Source organism: Leptodactylus fuscus, chromosome 5, assembly GCF_031893055.1.
Source record: "Leptodactylus fuscus isolate aLepFus1 chromosome 5, aLepFus1.hap2, whole genome shotgun sequence".
Classification (NCBI taxonomy): Eukaryota; Metazoa; Chordata; class Amphibia; order Anura; family Leptodactylidae; genus Leptodactylus; species Leptodactylus fuscus.
In genome coordinates, this window is record NC_134269.1 from 175,634,181 (window position 1) to 175,654,796 (window position 20,616).

Below are 20,616 nucleotides of genomic sequence, written 5' to 3' on the forward strand. Positions count from 1 at the left end.
GTGTCCTTTGGCCGGTGTCATTGAATATGTATAGCCAATTTATATAACTGTAATAGCGAATATGGAATAAAATGAGTATGGCTGCGTCTGTGAAACCATCATTCACCTGATGATCCTTCGGTAATAAATTGTTTAACCATGTATATACTTCTGCCGAATGTGCATGTACTGTCTGGTATCTCCTGTATAGAGCTAATGCAGGGTATAGGTCTTGTTTTAAGCAAAAGACACTCATCTCTGCACATAAGATGACTTAGAGGCAGAGAAACTAATACAAAGGCGCCAAAAAACTGGTGTGCATGCAACAAGCCAGCTAATAAGTAATGTAAAGACAGTATAAAGGTACAGTATAAGACACTGTAACCACTTAAGACCATCTAGTCTAAGTCTTGACCGTCTAAAACTCAGTATTAGTTTCCCAGCCCCATTGACTTCTAGGATATACATTTGATCTTATGTTTTTATATGCTATGAAGATTCTTCACATCAGTTTGCAGACATCTTTGTATGAAGGCTGATAAAACAGATACTGCGCTATATTGTCCTTCATACTGCTGGACTTTAGGATGTCAGCACTCCATAACCTTGAAAAGTCACTTAAGAAGGATCAAAAAGCGACTGTAGTATCCAAGGCATGAATTAATTGTACAATGCACACTTTGTAATTGTATTAGTTACTGTGCAAGCCTCTGATGTAAAGAAACAAAGGGCACTTCAGAAGCGTCGACTTGGCAAGCGCTTTATCATCAGACTGGTAATGGCACAGCGCACTGAGCATGCTGGTGAAGCTTACAAGACTTAAAGTCTCATGGATAAGGTGGTGTATATACAGAAAAGATAAACTGCGCCTTTACAATGTTCCAGTGATCTGTGTCAGGGACATCACAGGGCCGAGTTACCTTGTATTGATTGCCATCACGTATTTACTACCGGCTGCTTTGACAGGCATGCCTCTGGAAAACCAAGGAGAAGGGTAATGTAGGTGGAAAAGGACACTGTGATATATGGCAGTCGTAATATTCAATAACAAGGTAGCTAAAAATATCTGAGGATAGTAGTTGATTCCGACCTTCCCTTATCTATTACCACTGCTATTGTATTATATAGTGCTGTACTTTAGATACCTCTGCTTGGTCTAACATAGTTCTAGTATTCTGTATCCGAGGTAAAGGCTGATAGGAATTGCCTGGGCATAAGCTCTGAAAACATTCTGTGCCATATGTATTCCTCCGAGTTATAATCTGCTAATGCCCAGAGATGGCAAATGCTCTGCATGACTTGACAGTATGCACTAGGGTGTCAGAAATACCGGGATAGGAATCAGTAGCTCGTTCCTCCAGTAAGAAAAGTTTGCTAAGCTCTGGTGGACCTCAGTCTTCACCATCACTAAGGTCTCATTCACACAGCCAATATGTTACATTGGTATTTGTAAGCCAAAATAAGAAGTGGAACCTACAGAGAGCCCAGTTCTAATGGAATGATTGGTACATCTTCTGTGTGTTTTGGACCTACTTCAAGTTTTCTTTTACGCTGCCTTGAATACTGCTGTGTGAATGAGGACTTAGTACTAACACAGGGGTCGGCAACCTTTGGCGCTTGTGCCGAGTTTGGCACTTCAGTTCTCTCTAATGTTGATACCGCTGCTGCTTCAGGTAGTCCCTCTGTCTTTATGAACCATGTAAACACAGGCAGAGGGGACGAAGCGATACGGGGAAAGCATGGGGCCTAGTCAGGGGGCAGCAACTTTCTGTTCATTTCATTTTTGGACTTTGAAGCAACTGCTAAAGTAAAGTTTGACATGACTGCTGAACACACTGAAGTAGGCGTCTGTGCGTTTCTGCATAGAGACACGTTTAACTCTTTCCCTTGAGATAGAACAAGGCTGGACAGATTTGTATGAGTTTATACAACAAATAAGACTCAGCTATGTGAGTGACATCCTCTGCCCCCACAAAGCTGGCTTACTGCACATCATTCGGAGTACTGTGTCCAGTCAAATGTCATATCCACCAGAGAAGAATCATATTAGCACAAAAAAGCTATGGCCAAGGATCACATGGAAATGAAAGTTTAATCAGCCAGTTAATTGGTCACTGTGAACACTATGTAACTTTCATGTAGGGGGCGACATCCTTACAATTATTACATGGCACACTGACCGCTTCAGCTCTGACTTAAAAAAAAAAATAAAAAAAAAATCGGCACATGATACATAAACTTGACCCCGGCACTAACACCGATGCTAAACAACTATCATCATATTATTGGTGCATTGTGAATATCCAAAGTACCTTCACCCTGCGAGCAAATTCTGGATATTTATTATGTAGAGATATACCACAATTTTAGCATTTGGCTAACAGAATGCTGATCCCTTTAAGGTGTGGATGAATGTAAGCTATTAATATGTACTGATAGAAAGTGTATGTAGTCATACAAGGAATGAAGTCTAGAAAAGCAATCTGTCCATATGGGAACCCATTCATGACATTTGACAATTCCCTAAGAACATTCTATATTTATTGTACATTTCATTTTGCTACAAGTGCGTAGACAAATATACTTTTAACAGTATTCCTGTTCTTTATGCAAGAAGATATAAAAAATGCATAGTGCACGGCTCTGTGGTTTCAATACTGTCACAATGAATTCATTTTTAATAAGTAGCTTACACTGGCCTGTATGATACTAGTACATGTAACCGTACACCACAGAATAGCAATGTTTTCATGATACATTCCCTTTAATGTTTTGCAGCTATGAAGCATCTCATGGAAGTTGCTCCAAATGATTGAGGGATTTCTGCAAGAACGATGGCGGGAGGCAACCGCTGCCATTGTGTGCAGACAATAAACCATGAACCCACAGTAGAATTTCTGAAATACAAGGACATTAGGGCCTGTAAGGCGTCGCACTTAAAGACGTGTGCTTTTATGTAGGTCACAGATATACAGTACATGCAGACTCTTCTACATTTATATGAATATATATTGTAATAGCCATTTTTAGGAGCATAGCTACGTGGGACCCATAGTGACCCTTTTAGTGCTCCCCTACAGAAGGAACATGTACTAGATATTTGTGAAACTTAAAGGATGCCTGTGAATAAGGCCTTATAATGTGCAGAAACAGCTCTCTAAATAAGTCCCTATATGTATCAGCAGCACCTGCAGTATATAGAAGATGAACTAAGGTTCATCCTCCGCTACCTCGTGTCACCCCCTCTACCTCATAGATTGTAAGCTCTTGGGCCCTCAGTCCCACTGTGGGCCCACTGTCTATTCTGGCCTTGACTGATAGCCATAAAGCAGTTATACATCCAGTGCATGTGCTGTCTTCTAGTTTTGGGGCAAGTAGTTGCCTTGGGTTTATGGTGTTGATTTCCAATCTTTTACTATACGTAGCTCACAAACCAGTGAATCGATATAATATTTAATCCATCTTAATCTGCCTACTGCAATGAATAGAATGACAGAAATTCACTGACACCCAGTAAGACACTGCAGTTTTCAATGCCGATCACGATCTGTAGAAAGCAGGGTTACGACATATATATGATGGATATCAGCGCCTATTACATACAAAAGACAGAGACTGAATGGATAGTCGTAAAGCGCGCACAAAACATGACCAATGGTAATGGCAGCTCCTCTTACGCTGTATTTATTCATTTTACAAAACCTAATAATGTTTCCACTGTATTGTTACTAAAATAAGTGCATCTACCCGAGGAGAGGATTGGAGGAAGCTACACTAAGTAATGCTAATTTCTCACACTCTGGGGGAAAAAAAAAATGAAAAACTTGACTCTGATCATTAAGTGCCTATAGCGGCATCACAAAGCCACGACGTGTGTGAACTGACTTAATGCCGCAGTGGAAAGGCACGAAACAGAGGATGGGAAATGAATGAGTGCTCGATGGCGGAATGGCTCCGCGTATCCCCCCTTTTGATTTTAAATGACAGTATGACAGACATACAACACAGCAACCTACTGCAGAGAGAAGCATAGTGTAATCCTTATCAGTTATAAACATTGTCTCCACAAAAGGGAATATATCAATCAAATGCTTCCTGAGACACAACGCGTAGCCTTTAAAGTATATCATTATGGAAATGCTTAAACTGTGTTGTTCTCTCATTCTGAAGCACTCAAGGATGCCTCATGGTGTGATGAACAGTACATAAATATAATTTGTTCCTGCTCAATGCTTTTACACAGGGGACTCTTCTGCACTTGAAGGACATTAGAATTTATTCACTGTAGTAAGAGTGGTTTTACATATACGTCTCGGCAACAAAGCTGCAAAGTGGACTGCTAATAATCTGTAATAATCGGGATAGGAGCAGAGTCTAAAGCCCGACATCAGCAGATTTTCTAGAGGTGAATTCTACACACAACAATTTTGTTAAGCAGATTTCGCAGGAATACTACTTCTCCTTGAGATGATACAGATAGGTAGGAAGGATTTTGGCAATGATCCCTGGGAAAAGTATGCAAATTCCTTTCCTCGAAAAGGAAGAGAACTGGCTCTCTACTGCCATCTGTGGGTCACATTTTGCATCCTAAGCAGGTTATAGGTAGAGAAGAGTCGCCTTAAAGGGAATGTATCATCAGAAAATGACCTATTGCTTTTTATGTTAAATGTATTTCATAGCATCTATTGCCGATGTGAAAATAATATACTTATATCTAGATTAAAAAACAAACAAACCTGAAATCTTGTTACTGAACCTAATAATTAGCTGCCACCTCCTGTTCTGTAGAGATCACCTTCTGGCAATCACATAATTTTCAACGCAATGTAAAGTATCACCTCTCTATAGATAACACAAAATTCACCATTCACAGCCGATAAGGCCATTTCGCCTCCCTTTCCCCCCTTGCACAGATCACAGAGAATACATAGTAAACACCTCCAGTCCACGAGATCCTATAGTCCATGGAGCTGCAGTAAAACAAATCTAAAATACTGGAGCAGTAATTTAGGCAAGAAGGATGCCCATAACCATCCGACAGAAGAGAACAATCATTCAGCAGAAAATAGGAAAACATTTGGAAAAAGGGTGATAAAGTTTTAGTTCGTACAAAGCTGCAGGTGATACATTCCCTTTAAGTAAATGATATCAATCTCCATGAACTAAATAGATAAGCGGTTTCAATATTTATTTCCAATTTTCCTCTTCCACAGATTTAAGGCGTCTCTTTCTTAGAACAGGTTACCCACCGTAGACATAACAGGGTGTTTTATCTATGCTGGACTGGTGGGGGTTATATTACTAGGACCCCTACAATAGTTTTCCCCTCTGAAGGCTCCACCTACAATTGTTTTCCTGAACTTCTCTAGATATTATGTCATTTCCCATACATTGCACACATGAGGGGAGATCCTGCACCCCTACTTCTCTCTCACAGAGGCTGCATGGAGGGCATTACCGAATAGTATAGGCGTGAATCCAGAATGGAGGTGAGCTAATAGAACATTTACTAGAAGCAGGGTCTGCTTTTCTCTCTGCAGATGCTTCCTTCCCCTCTTCCCTGCCCCTGTCAGAAGAAACATGTGGGCATCAGCTTATCCTGATCCATCCGTGAGCTGATAATCCGTCTTTATCAATGCTGCACCAAAGACTGATCAATAGAGGAGGGGGGAGGAAAGAAGTCTAATAAGCAGAGAAAGGAGCAGTTTTCTGAAATACAATATATAACAAAGTTTCTTAACACTGCTTGGCCTATTGATCTATGTAAAAAAAAACAAAAAACCCTGAAACAATGGTGGGATCATTAGACCATTTAATATGCATTAGATGTTTAGTTGACATCCATCCTGCATGTGTAACATGTAGAATGTTTTCAAGTAAGATAAGTTTCTGCCATTGAGAACACCTGTACTGTTTGGCCTCATGATGTGTTTTCACAGCTAGCACAGTGGCCCATTCATTTTTATGGCCCCATACACGCGACCATGCATTTTAATGGTCCAGTGTATGGGGCTGTAAGCTGTGAGCAAACTAAGGACAGGTCCTGTTCCTGTCTATTTTGTGCACTGTGCTCACTGGCCTCAATGAATAGGATCACAGAAGCATGGCACTACCCATGGATCACTTCTCTATGCCATTCAATCATGGCCTGGCAACACACGTGTGCATGTCACCTTAGTATGATGTGGGGAGTTTGGGAGAAACAGCTTTAATACTATATTATCTTAGTCTTGTCATGCTAGAAAATGTTGCTAAGTATAATTGCCCGGTTATGACACCTCTCCCCTTATTTCTGATTTTTATGTGATGTCTCAGAAGAGAGCCAGACGCTGATCTTAAGTGGCCAGAGGAGGAAGAAACAGATCGATGGATGCTGTGAGAAGGAATGAAATTGGTTACAAGATGAGTATACTTTTTTTTTTTTTTTTTTTTTTATCTTTTACACCTACCTTGGGCTTACTCCTATTATACTCTGTGGTTTGAAGAGACCCCACAGTATAATAATTTCACGTCCGTCTCTATCTGAACAAATTCAGACTGAACGGAAGATCACTTTGTCCAAACACCAGATGAAACAAATCTTCAGTGGTTTGCCCATCCTTAACACTGACTGACCTTAGAAAGTGCCATCGCCAAGCCTAAGCTCAACCATAAGGTTACCAAGCTAGTGCTTCCAATTTATAGAAGAGGGTGATTGACTATTTACCTGCCTCTCTTCAGTAAACCTTCAGTTTTTGCACCACTGTACATTGTTTCCTGAGTCCTCTATACTGCATTACTATCAAAGATAACCCAACCACCATCAAATTCAGGAAGGCTTACTAAGGGTGGGTTCACACCTACACCCGATCTCCGCTTTGTGGGTTTTCATCTTCTGCCCGATAAACTGATAGGAGACAAAAACCAGCAGTCAGTGTCCGCCCTGTGAGCATCTTCCGGTCTCCATGGCGAAAGTTTTTTGTTTTTTTTAACCGGACACAAAGTCCTGCATGTCCGACTCCTGTCCGGTTAAAAAAAAAAAAAAAAAAAAAAAAAAGGTTTCGCCGCAGAGAGACAGAAGATGCTCACGGGTGCTCACGGGCAAACACTTTGCAAACCCATTCAAATGAATGGGTTTGAAAACTGACTACCGGTTTCTGTCTCCTGTGCAGTTCCTCGGGCAGAAGATCGAAACCTGCAAATCGGACACTGGGGTACAAGGTGTGAACCCACCCTAACAGGAGTGCCTCAGGACACCATCGTCATCCACACTGCAGGTCCCGTCATCGCAGCACCGGCCCCTGAGGAGTGTGGAGAGTTGGTATAGCTGATAACATCCACTGTGAGCCCAAACTTGATTGACTACTCCCATCCACCCATCCATTTGGTTGCTACATATGTAAACTCTCTCATATACACCATGGAATTAATTGTACTCACAAAATATATAGAAATAATAATTGGAGAGGTGTTCGCTATCTAATAGTGTACATGAGCGGTTATCTGCATGGCACTAGGTATCCATTACAATAATAGTACCAATAATAATAATAATGGTCTATCAATGGAAATCATTACTAAAAGACTAAAGAATAAAAATATCACGGTTTGGGCTGTTTGTGGCAATACATAGTTAAGCCTTAACTTTCTTGAAGCATCAAACTGTGATTAATAGCAAAGCCGAGAGTGAATGGTTCTGCAGAGCCGGCTCATTTTCTAGAAATTACGCTTCATTCCTAAATCAGCAGTGCGGGCTTAAATGTGCAAAAAATGAGAATATCTATTCTTTGGAGAAGAACAAAGAAAATGATGTTCATTCTTACAAAGAGCCTCTACCAATGTGTATCCTTAATATTAATTCAAAGATATCCATAACTGAACATACAAATAAGGCCATGTTATGTAACCTTATTGCCGGAGATAAGAAATAGGTTTACTCACTGCACAGTCAGAGGCAACCAATTGTAATAGATGGGCTACAGAAAATACCATCAATGTCAAGTTAAAGTGCGCTACACCTGTACTTCTTACATAAAAGAGATAAACGTAAGTATTGCCAGGATTCATCTATATATTGTAGGGCTAATCCTTTCATTTATCAGATCACAATGCAGGAGTCCTGGGTGAGGAGCAGCCCCATTGCATTATGTGCAGTCTTACGTATGTTATATGATTGGATCAGACAGCTACAGGTGACAGAGACTGGTAATTCTGTACGCCATATGTTCATCACCAGTGGGGGGAAAGAAATGAATGTCTGAAGGTTTTATAGCGCAATTGCCTAAATCTCTGCAATAAAATGTGAATCCGCCCTTAGGCTCCATACACACAACTAGTGTTGTTTTCAGTATATTGCCCACAATTGCAGACAGTATAGATTCATTTTACACATGATGGTAGTTTTTATTCCTCAGTGCCCAGGTCATAGAAAATATTTTCAAATTCTGGTCTTATTCCTATCTGTGTTGGTGGCACAGCCTCACAGATACAAATGTAGGAGATCAGACACGTCTCTCTTTGTGGAGCCATGATTGTGAATGACATACTGCTGCAATGCAGACATGTTTTTCCAGATCAGTTTTTGCACAGTAAGTTTCTTACGGTAGGATCTATGTGAAGTTTGTGACCTATACGTCTATATGCATGGAACCTTAGTGGCACTAAGGTCCCATGCATATAGACGTATAGGTCACAAACTACAGATAGATCCTACCTTAAGAAACAAAAGTGACCTGATCCATCTAAGGACAGAATAGGAGGGAGAGACTCTGAGCTCAGGGACATGAAGTTTTCTATGATTTAATTCAGTATTTTCCTGTAAAGGGATCCCAGGATGTAAATGCTGCCAGGATTCAGGGAGAAACTCCTATAGGGAAGCTAGCCATCACGCTGTATGGACAGGACAAGCAGGACTTACAGCGTAGACTTTCCTTCATTAAAATACAAGACTAGAACTTAATATCTCCTTGTTTAGCGTTTCCTCTTTTAACCCATGATCAAATCAAATAGGTTGTCATAGGTGGTGCAGATCACCATCAAGATAACCCATATACTCTGCTCTGACAATGAGCCTCTTCTATAACAACTGTTCTAACAAAACCTGTCTGTCTCGCTCACAGATCTGCCAACACATCTGCAATTTCCAGTTGTGAAGAATTTGGTAGAACATTTGCCAAAAAATATTAAAGAATAGAAAAAGATGCAAACCATCCCGCCATCAATATTGACACCTAAACTACACCACAATGAATCTGCACAAGCTGGCTAATGTTCGGCTAAAAGAATAAAACTAAACATTGGACAAGTTCCGATTGCCGGTGTCATCCCTGCAAATCTGTACAGACAATTGAAGGAACCCAATTGTCAAAAGGTTCTATTAAATAGGCATTCAATACAGTATAAGAGCACACAGTAAAATATCTGTTGGTCAAAGTTACACCTATAAGCAAGATACAAATATATTAAACTTATACATAATATTTTAGATTTACCTTTTGCACAGTCTGCGCCATGGAATCCAGGAAAGCAATGGCAGACTCCGGAAACACATTCACCATTTCCATCACAATTTCTAGGACAATCTTGAACAGAATCTTGAACAAAGCAAAAAACACAGAGTTAACTTGATCCTGTATACACATATGTGAGACTACTAAAGTGAATATTCCCTCTTTACTGAAATAGAGTAAAATAGAAACTAAAATGAGTTGAATACTTGTGGATATGTATGTACATTATAGAAAGATGGCTATTGGAAGAGTAGGAAATGGAATGACTAGGCCGAGGACTACCGGTATTTGTTCTGATCCTCCGGGGGAAGTTTAATGGAAGTGGAATTTTCACATAGATTTCAGCGCCTATTGAAATCCACATAATATCTGCCCACAAACTGCATCCCATTGATTTCAATGTGACATTCATGCAGTAATTCACACAGTCAGGTATTTCCCCTGTTGATTTGAAATCTGCATAATGTAAAAATAGAAGTGATGTTTTACTTCTTATGGCGTATATTGTGTTTTGTGAGCACACGTGGGTTAGGTCGATTAAATAGGTCTATAGTCCTGTGCCGATCCAAGGCATAAAAAACTCCACTGCAGAGGGTCAGACTGTGACTATGTATTACATAACATATTTTCTGGATGTAAAATAGTCATAGGAGCGTGCCCTTGTGTATAAATCTGCATCTCCAGAATCCCCAGAAACGTCCACTTTCCATAAGTTACCCTTATCTAGCTCTATGACCCACCATTTCATTTACCACCTCCACACTAAACGTTAGATCAGCATATGCAAATTTACCTTAACTAGACATGGAGGTGGGGAGAAGCTTCATCTAGTTTTGCAGTCATCACGAAATTCACACCTTGTAAAGCAGACAGCTAGGTAGGGTATCAGGCTGAAGTCTGACAGTGAGGGACATAGGGTGTGATTTAGCACATTGTCTGCATTACTAGATAAAGCTCCTATCATCACCGTCCCCCCCGTTCCATCGCCACCCTGTCCCCCCGTCCCATCACCACCCTGTCCCCCCCGTTCAATTGCCACCCCGTCATCTGTGCCTGATCTACGTTCAGGCCTTGCAGACCATTTCTGGGTTCCACGGACTTCTGCGGATAGCTGCTTTTTAAGCGGGTTAGCTTTCCATTTTTCGGGTCCCCAAGTGGATCCGAAGAACGTAAAGCTGATTGCTAGTGTGAATCTAGTGTAACTTGATTTTTCAGTGAGAGAAAGCTTAGCGAGGGGCACCATTATTTGGTGCTACACATGCTGTGACCAGTTTGGGGTGGAAAAGGTTCTCTTTAATTGATTTCCCCTTCAACAAATGTTTAAGGTTAAAACCCCACATTGCAGAAAAAAAAATTGGTTTTACAGTACATGCAAAATAAATTAGATTTTTATTCATCTCAACCACATGAAAAATGCACCATGCAAGCCTTGCTCACATCTGCGTCAAGTATTCAGTTCGGGGAGTCCGCATGGGAACGGAATACCGAATGCATTGACAAGCGGTGAGCTTATGAAAGCACACGGACCCCATAGACTATAATGGAGTCCATGTGTTTTCTGCACGCTGTCCAAGCAAAGCTTCATGAACTACATTCTTCTCCACATGACTCGTGTGGAAAACACACGGACCACAATCTATGGGATCTGTGTGCTTTCAACGCTCCACACTTGTCAATACGTTCAGTATTCGATTCAAGGGATCCCCAAGCAGACTCCCGAATGGAATACCGAATGTAGATGTGAACCAGGCCTTAATTTTATCTCAAGAATCGCAAGAGTTTTCCCTATAAATTTAATATAGGAAGGACAAACACAGAAAAAAATTGCAGCATAAGCTCAATGAAAGACAATGCGTTTGCTCTGGAGCATTTTTTTTTTTAACCTGCAATTCGCTACATGGATCCTTAGCCTTCATGTGTTACTTTGGGAACATTGCCCCTTCACATTGAGTAACATGAGAAATTCCTGGAATGACAAAGCCTCAGGCGTTATAAGACTTGTTCATCAATATATTCTCTGACCGGGACGCAACACAGCCATTAATAATGAAAGTAAGAAAAAAATCCTGACATTACTTGTTTTTAAGACATGTCACACTATTTGTGACTGGTGATTTTTTTCTTGCTACTCCTTTGCTTGAAAGCACAAGAAGGTAGTTTTTCTATATCCAGAGGTGTACTTAGTGTGATCTCAGCTTGACATATGTCTGCAGCTCCCTCTCTTATTGCTGATCACAGAGTGCACAGGCTTTCAGATTTTCCCATTGCCCTTGATAGGAAAAAAGTTCTGATAATAGGCATATGTGCAAGAGCCTCTGAACTGAATGAAATGCTGTTTCTTTCTCGTGATATCTGTCCAATTACTGTCATTGCTTTTTTAAGATGCCTACCTGGCTATTAAAGCGTTTACCTCTGCCTTCTCAGCTGTGGTTTCCTCGGGTCCATTCTCTGAATGTATTATATACTGCAAACACAAATTACCTCCTCCCCTCAAGTATCGATGTTCATGTGCTTAACACGTACTCTGCCTTACAGTCACATTTTACTGGTAAATAGCTGAAGATGCTCAAATGCCAATAAATTATTATGACAAGCGCCTGGCTGTAGTGATTTCTGTAGTGGCGGTCACCAATGAGATGGTACGGAGAAAAAACAGGAGTGAAGGAAAATACAGAAAGTCATAGAGCTCGCGAAAATCCTAGGTGCATATTGTGGTGTGTGAGATACGAGCGCCTGTGTGTATGCTTCTTATTGACCTATGGCAGTTCTGGAGTTTATAGCATAGGCACCTTTTCATTAATGAATATAAACAGGTGACTAGAAGAAACTTTATACTATATCTTAGTAAAGAAATAGGTTTCCTTCTTCAGTTACTTGTCTTAGTTAATATTTACATAGACATCACGTAAGTCGTTTCTGCATAGATTTCTTTGTGTGAGAACAGAGACAGATTCTATAAGGATAAACATTCTGAATAAATATAAGGCGGAGGACGAAGCCTAACAGAGTGCTGAACAGACTAAGTGGAGAAACCTATTTCTTTATGAAGAGATATTACAAAGTTTCTTATATGCTTTGCGCAAATAAATAGGAATCCTGGTGTAAAGTACAATTTCCTATATGAAGGATCGTCAGTAATTGTGGTGATGTTATTGCTGTCTTTTCAGAGCAAAATATCCAGCAGAATGAACTTGGCCACTAAATAGTACTGCCAAGTGGAGCCTTGGCCTCAAACGTGAAGACTAATCACCAATATGTCCACAATTTTGGTGCATCTGAAGAAGACAACAGCGCAATTCTGTATGAAAAATGTGCTTTTCACTATAAAAACAATGCTTAATCACAAACATATGATGTATAATATAATGAAATGCTTACCAAGGACAACTGTGTTGAATGATACTATCTCCTTGTCCTTTCCATCATTGTAGAAGGCCAAGTGCCAAATTCCAACATCCAAGTACTGAACAAACACCGCCTCATTTTGTACCAGCGTCTGAATGCTGCGGCGCTCTCTTGGAGCTTCTATTACACTCCACTTCTCCTTGCCATCCAAACGTTCCATGAAGTCATACTGTAAATGGAGAAGAGATTAGATTTTATTTGAGATGTTAGAAGGGTTCAGAACAGGATGTAAATTCAGATAATAATTAGACCTCATTAGTCTAATTCCATCACATAATGTTCACATTGGAGCCTTGTGCAGTTTCAACAACATTAACATTCTGTGATACATATGATAGTTACAATATGAGAGCAGTTTTCACATTTCATTGACTAGATGATGTGTCAAGAGTGCAAGATGTTAGAACATGATGCACTGTCTATTAAATGGAAAACAAGGGAGTACAGTATATTATTTCAACATGACGTGCAGAATCTTTTTATAGGATAACCTACTGTTGTAAATGTGAGCAATGGATACCATGGATAGAAGGAGAAATCACATTTCCCACACCTTCAATTCATGTTCTTTTCCCATGGCCTCTGTCCAATAATTTTTTTTTTTTTTTTTTTTTGTGATGGATCACTGTTTAAAGGGGCTCTATCATTGGGAAAAGTCATTTTTAACTAATCACATCCTTACATAGCCTTTAGAAAGTATATTCCACACCTACCTTTAGTATGTAAATTGATGCAGTGGTTTTTGAATAAGTCCATTTTATTCATATGCTAATTAGACTGGTGCACGATGCATTGTGCACCCTCTTTGCTATTGTTTCCTATGGGTGTATACAGCAAAGGCTGATGATGATGACTCAGCTTCCTGTTTGCACACACACATAGGAGATAATAGCAGAGAGGAGGCTGCTGGGAACTTCCTGTGCTGGCTGGAAAATCATTAGCATATGAATAAAAACGGGCTCATTCAAAAACCACTGAGACAATTTACATACTAAAGGTAGGTGTAGGATAGCCTTTCTAAAGACTATGCAAGGATGTGATTAGCTAAAAATGACTTTTCCCAATGATAGAGCCCCTTTAAGGCTAAGGCCCCACGTTGCGGAAACAAAGCTTTTTTTGTTGCAGATTTTGTTGCTGTTTTCTAAGCCAAAGCCAAGAATGGTTACAAATGGAATCGGAAGTGTATAGGAAGTCTTCATACTTTCTAACTTCTCCTCAGTCTATTCCTGGCTTTGACTAAAAAAAAAAGCAGCAAAAAAAACCAAAAAAAACCTGCAATGTGGGGCCTTAGCCTAAAGGGGTGTCCTATACATGGTGTTTGGAAAGTAAGTACACAAAATGAAAAGATGGACTGTAGCTGGGATATGAAGCATTTTTTATTAGTGAACATGTGACTGGAAATGCACCGTTGTGGCGCTGCAGGAAGACCGAGATATCGGTTTCCTATCCCTCGCTGCGCCATGTGAAAGGAAGAGAAAGCCCTTTAATGGGAAATCAGGTCAATCATGGTTACTTATTTACATGAATTGCTCAAAGTGTTGGCCGCCTGCCTCGATGCAAGCAGTGCAACGTAGGGAGATGGATTAACACACCCATTCACAGACTCCTGGCATGGCCCTTACTGCGACAAACGCAGCCTGGATGCGGTTCACGAGCTCTTCACGGATTGGCACAGGCTTCGGGTACACGACGGACTTGACATGTTCCCACAAGAATTACTGTTACATTCACAATTACATTTACATACACAATTACAAGCTTACATTCACTGTGTCGCTGCCACAGTGCATTTCCGGTCACATGTTCATTGATAAAAAATCCGCTTCCTATACCGGCTAATGACCACCCTTTCATTTTGTGTGCTTACTTTCCGGAGACCCTGTATTATATCCTAGCAATAACCTTATGTTATTACTGTATGATCAAGGGTCCGACCTTTAGGTTTCCCCATCTTGGAAAAGAAGGTAGAGCTGATCTGGCGCTGCTGACCCTTATCTCTGTTTTCCTGCACTTGCACTCACTTCATCCCATAACCCCATTATAAAGTGCTATGCCATCACTTATTAAGACCCCTATAAGGCTACGGCCCCATGTAGCACACTGTATCCAAAAAACACTACAGAAAAAAAAAGTGTTTTCCATTGCGATTTGGTACATTTTTCTCTGCAGTTTTTCTTCCCATATTAAATCTACAGAGAAAACATTTGTGATTCCGCATTTCAATAGCATCCAAAAATTGTGTATTTCTGCAATGTAGGGCTTTAGCCTAAAAATAATCTAACTAATCTGAATGTATAAAATAAACCCTGCAAGATCATAAGAAATATTCTAAAAATATATATTGTTTTCATAATTATTTGCATACATTTTACATATTTGTACTAATATGTATGTGTTTCAGTAACTAACAATGCAATTTGCAGATTACAATTAATAAGTACTTTTTCCAATAAAATATAATACGTTTTCAGTGCCCTTTGCTTGTTCCTTCCCAATTTTCATACAATTTACTTATTTGTGTAAGCTGTTTTACAGGTTTGCAAATTTCATTGTGAAACAGAGCAAAACTGCTTTGAATATTGCTTTTGTATGAGCTGTAAAGCAGGAAAGCTGTATCACGTTGCCATGCCTGAATGATGAATCTATTAGAAAATTCACATTAGTAATATGCCTTGGTTCCTCATTCAGTAGTACTAGGAGGAGGGTAATGTGCTGTTAACAATACATTAGCTTCAATTCAAGTGAATGGAAGTCAATGCATTGCTAACTGTGCATTAGATTTCACAATGAATAAACTCTAAAGTGGATCTGTAAAATATTCTATAACTACTATTTTACTGCGATGATACAGACATTGAAATGACTGTCAATCTCTGGATTATTTCGACGGAATAGTGGCGATATTAAAATGGTTAGTAGGAAGGTGAACCAGTATTCCTGTGGTTTACCTTGATATACAACGGTTCATTCTACTCAGAACACAATGTATATATAAAACATAAGTGGACCACATATGTCCTCTCCAAAAGAATAGTAATAATGGGATTCATTTCAGTTTTTTCTCGCAGTAATATTCCTAAAGGGATTGTCTAGTTTAAACCCTATTAGAGTATGCTCACACGGTGGAAAATGGATTCCGCATGTGAAAATACTGCGCGGCTATCCGCGACAGAATGCCGATGCAGTGCACTGGTATCCCGTTGTGGCATTCCGCTCTGGATTAGGCCCGAATGAATGGGCTTAATTGGGAGGGAGTCTTGCGCCGCAGATGCCGCGGCTGAGATAGCCATGGAATCCGCGGGACGAAGGGGCATTTTGCTTCTTTTTTCTGCTACTAGCTAGCGGAAAAAAGAAATGAGCGGCTCCCATTGAATTGATTGTGAGGCGGATTCCGCGTCAAAATCCGCTGCCAAAAAAAACTCAGTGTGATCTAGCCCTTAGATGTGACACTTAGATCTAGCAATAATATTTAATAAATAAATTGACCACAAAGTGTCTTCCTGCTAGGACCATCAATGATCAGCTTTAATCTGTGGGTAATCTTGTCAGTAAGTGATTAATATCCCTGCAGCACCACCATGGGTGAAATGAGGTATTGCACGGTGCTCATCTAAATCAATGGATTATTTGTGTAATGCAGGACAGGACAGGTCCTCCAGGATGATGGACGCTCTTTGTAACTACTCTCCACTCTGGTCAAGTGATGAGGAACTTCATTGAAATGGGAAACTCGTCATTTACACTAGAAATATGTTAAAATATATTACCAGAGAAATCCCTATAAGGAACTCTTGGTGGCCACCATGAGTGTGTACTATATATTACATACACTGCTGTATCTCCCAATTCTAATTACCAATTGCTTTATACCATTTACAAGATGCATGTAGCTGTACTTTAAAATCTGCCCACAGTTTCAATACATCATAAAAGTAATTTCACAACTGAGAGCTTTGATAAATTTTTTTTGTAAAAGTCCCAGCGATTGAGTCATAAGAAAATCCTAATTATCCTCTGACTTCACAATAGTCCCCTTGAAAGTATTCAGATTTATAGCTCATTACTGCAGCAAAAGGCACACTTTAGTTGCTATTCAAGGTTAAACAATGAATCACTGCCCCCAAGAGCTTACCATCTAATATGGGAATCTAAAGCATGAAAATTCAAAAAGATTACTACAGACCTAAAGTTATGGTATGCTATAATAAGAGCTGAACAATGCAGGAATGTATCATACATTTTAAGCCAATTTAGTGTGTTCAGGTATATTTGTACCCAGAACACCCTTATTCTGAAAAGCGGGTGCGTCAGGGCTTATCTGGATGGAGCAGATTTACTATCATTTATACCGAAATGTGGCACAAAAAATAACTCAAATGGTTGGTGTATACCTGGCTCAGATTTAAGTTTCCAGTGCATGGAGTGCAGGAGATAGAGCAAGTTCAGTAACAGTGGTAGGTCTTTTAATACATTTGGCCATCTACAGTCAAGTGGTTCAAGACTGGTGTGTGTCGTAATAAATCTCCTCCAAACTATATATACTATATACACAGTCCAGTCACATTAATGTCACCACCGCCTACTTTTAACGTCAATGTTAAATAACCAATGGCAGAAGGCACGTGTCATCAGCCATCTGGGTGCACTCATCATTGTGGAAGGCACGATGGATCAACACAAGTATGCATCTATCCTTGCGGACCATGTTCACCCCTACATGCGAATTGTTTTTTCCTCAGGATGATGGCATCTACCAGCAGGACAATGCGACGAGTCATAAAGCTCACAGTGTAAGAGCGTGGTTCGAGGAGCACCAGGAGGAGTTTACCGTACTCCCTTGGCCAGCAAATTCCCCAGACTTGAACCCAAACGAGAATCTGTGGGACCACCTCGATCGGGTTGTTCGCGCCATGGATGCTCAACCGCGTAATCTAGTGTAGCACTATACTTAGTTCTTGTTCAGATTGTGCAGTTTTTAGCAATGCTCTTAAACTAGTTGAGGTTACAACATCTGTTGTTGTTTTTTTAATATATATATATATATATATATATATATATATATATATATATATATATTACATAAACACTTGTCTATGAGCTGTTTCCAATATTGCATCTCAACCCCATTCAGAAGCAAAAAAAAAAAAAAAAAAAAAAATCACTAACTATTGTAGAGTTGTACTGTGCGATCTGCATTATCAAGCGAGTCTTAAAGAGGACCTTTCACCACTTTTGGGCAAATGCAGTGTTATATACTGCCAGAAAGCCGACAGTGCGCTGAATTCAGCGCACTGTCGGCTTTCCCGATCTGTGCCCGGTGTAAAGAGCTTACGGTGCCGGTACCGTAGTGCTCTATGGTCAGAAGGGCGTTTCTGACCATTAGCCAGAGACGTCCTTCTGCCTCGCGGCGCCTATCGCGCTGTGCTGTGGAGCAGGGAGGAACTCCCTCCTCCTCCTCCTGATAATGCTCGTCTATGGACGAGCTGTGTGAGCAGAGGGAGGGGGCGTTCCTCCCTGCTCCACAGCACAGCGCGATAGGCGCCGCGAGGCAGAAGGACGTCTCTGGCTAATGGTCAGAAACGCCCTTCTGACCATAGAGCACTACGGTACCGGCACCGTAAGCTCTTTACACCGGGCACAGATCGGGAAAGCCGACAGTGTGCTGAATTCAGCGCACTGTTGGCTTTCTGGCAGTATATAACACTGCATGTGCCCAAAAGTGGTGAAAGGTCCTCTTTAAGGTGTCATTTTCCTTGGTTATTATTAATTTAGCTGTAATGAACTTTTCAGTGTTTTGCTTTAGTCAGAAAAAAACAAATAGTTGAATAGCGGACAATTTAGTAGTGCGTAGGAATATCTATGACGCCATTATCATTGCAAATGCGGAAATTATTCAAGTTAAATGTGATATGAAAAGCAGAATAGCCAAGCGTCTATATAAAACTGGGAAAATATGAAGTCATGGCAAGCATTTATGTTTTATTTTTTTTTTTCCCACTGAATCTGTCAGTGTTTTTCAGGGGAATATAAAAAAAAAAAAGGTTTCCTGTAGAGCGACTACAAATAATGTGTGATGTGCATAGCTGTAATAAAATGGAGAAATATTCAGAATAGATGTGGTATAAAAGGAAGCAAAGTGCTGCTGCTAAAGTGCAATTTGGGCAAACATCACGTGTAGCTCGAGATCATCGGAGGAGCAGTTTCTGTACTCTAGGATCTAGTCCATTCACTAACACAAGGCCTGGATAGGGTCACAGCAATATTTAATGATACAGTCCAGCATATTCAGAATGAATATTCCATGCCACCGCAGGTTTGTTTCTACTGTAGTGTTCCATTTTTTATATCGTACACAACCCTGGTCCAACAATCTGACATTTGCCAAAATTGCTTTTGCTTCACAACAGCATATTGGCTGTATTGTACTGAGAGCCATCAGAACTTTAAACAAGTATTGTATTACAAAAAAACAAATATACGATGGCCCGGATTACATTATCTCTCCTGTTATTTGCCCCTGGTGAAGAGGTAATGGTGCCGTTATAAGTAGCTCTTCAGTGTCAGAAGGGTGTTTCTGACAATCTGTGAGGAACGCCCCTCCTGACAGTAGAGACCATAGCCCTGTACTGTGAGAGGAAGCATTCCATGACGGCCCCACACCTTAGCCTAAAACTGCTGCCACAAAGAGAATGATGGCATAAAATATGATACTCCAATAGATGCTTCTAAAGTCGAACACATACTCTTGCAGTTCTGGAGGAGTAATTTTGGTATCATACAGTTGTCTCAGCATCTGGTCCATCCTGATTCTTAAACATTTTGGAGAGATATTTGGCTATTAGTTAATGACAAAGTCCACTTAAGAAGTATACGCTGCCGCCTTCATTGTCATCTGTGCTAGACTCAATCACGCAATGTTAAACAAGCCTTACCGTAATAATACAAATGCCATACAAGTCAGTGTTTTGAAGTGACGACACGTTAGACAGTTCTGAACCATTTAACACACTGAAACCCCATGACGTGTGTTGCAATAGTTCTAACATTTAGCTTTCATTTCACCTTCCAGCGACTAGAAAAGTCATTGCAGTAAGAGTCTACATTTGTGTTCTTTGCTATATTGTCATGCAGGTGCATACAGCTGGGAACACAGCAGGAGCTCCAGAAGAGCAGTACTCGCATTGATAGAGTAGAGCTATCAGTCATTTCTTAAGCATGAAAAGGAGAAGTGCCATTCATAAAGTGAATGTATGATTGGGATTATAGAATCCTATTTCCTATGCCGCGTTACTCAATAACTTAGCAGCTCCCCATACACTATTCACTTGATCGGGGACGAAGACCACAGTTGCACAGGGAAAGAGGCAATGTTGATCGGACAGTGTTTGGAGAAAGATATTCTTTAGAATGTGTTATTAATTGGATGTTCCAAGCACTATATGTCCTATGAAAAATTAGCAATAAAAACTAAAAGCAAGACAAAAGAAAAAGACCAGAAGTTCTGTCAAGTCTGACCACATCTTGCCCTCACCTTATTTGTCCTGGGGCATTTCATTATTATCTCAGGGAAGCCTTTTCATAAAGATAGATTAAGATGATGCCTTCTAATTCCCAAGGACAGAGGTAGCTATTACTACTAGGACCTAGAGCCTAGGGGACCCAATGGCCTCCTCTACAACATAGGGAGACACCGGTTTATAGAAAGCACATGCTAAATGGGGGGCCCAGTTACATAGTTTGCATT

The 20,616-nt window shown here is 40.3% G+C and overlaps 1 protein-coding gene across 6 annotated transcripts in view; it reads right to left on the reverse strand.

The window, feature by feature from the left end:
- The window catches only part of TENM2 (teneurin transmembrane protein 2), a 1,311,127-nt gene that overhangs the window by 177,712 nt on the left and 1,112,799 nt on the right, over positions 1 to 20,616 (reverse strand). For all 6 annotated transcript variants that reach the window (XM_075274735.1, XM_075274734.1, XM_075274733.1 and 3 more), the window contains 2 exons: positions 12,846 to 13,041; positions 9,450 to 9,551 (listed from right to left, as the gene is read on the reverse strand). In XM_075274735.1, coding sequence (XP_075130836.1) covers positions 9,450 to 9,551; positions 12,846 to 13,041 — 298 coding nt within the window. The remainder of the gene's footprint in view (positions 1 to 9,449; positions 9,552 to 12,845; positions 13,042 to 20,616) is intronic.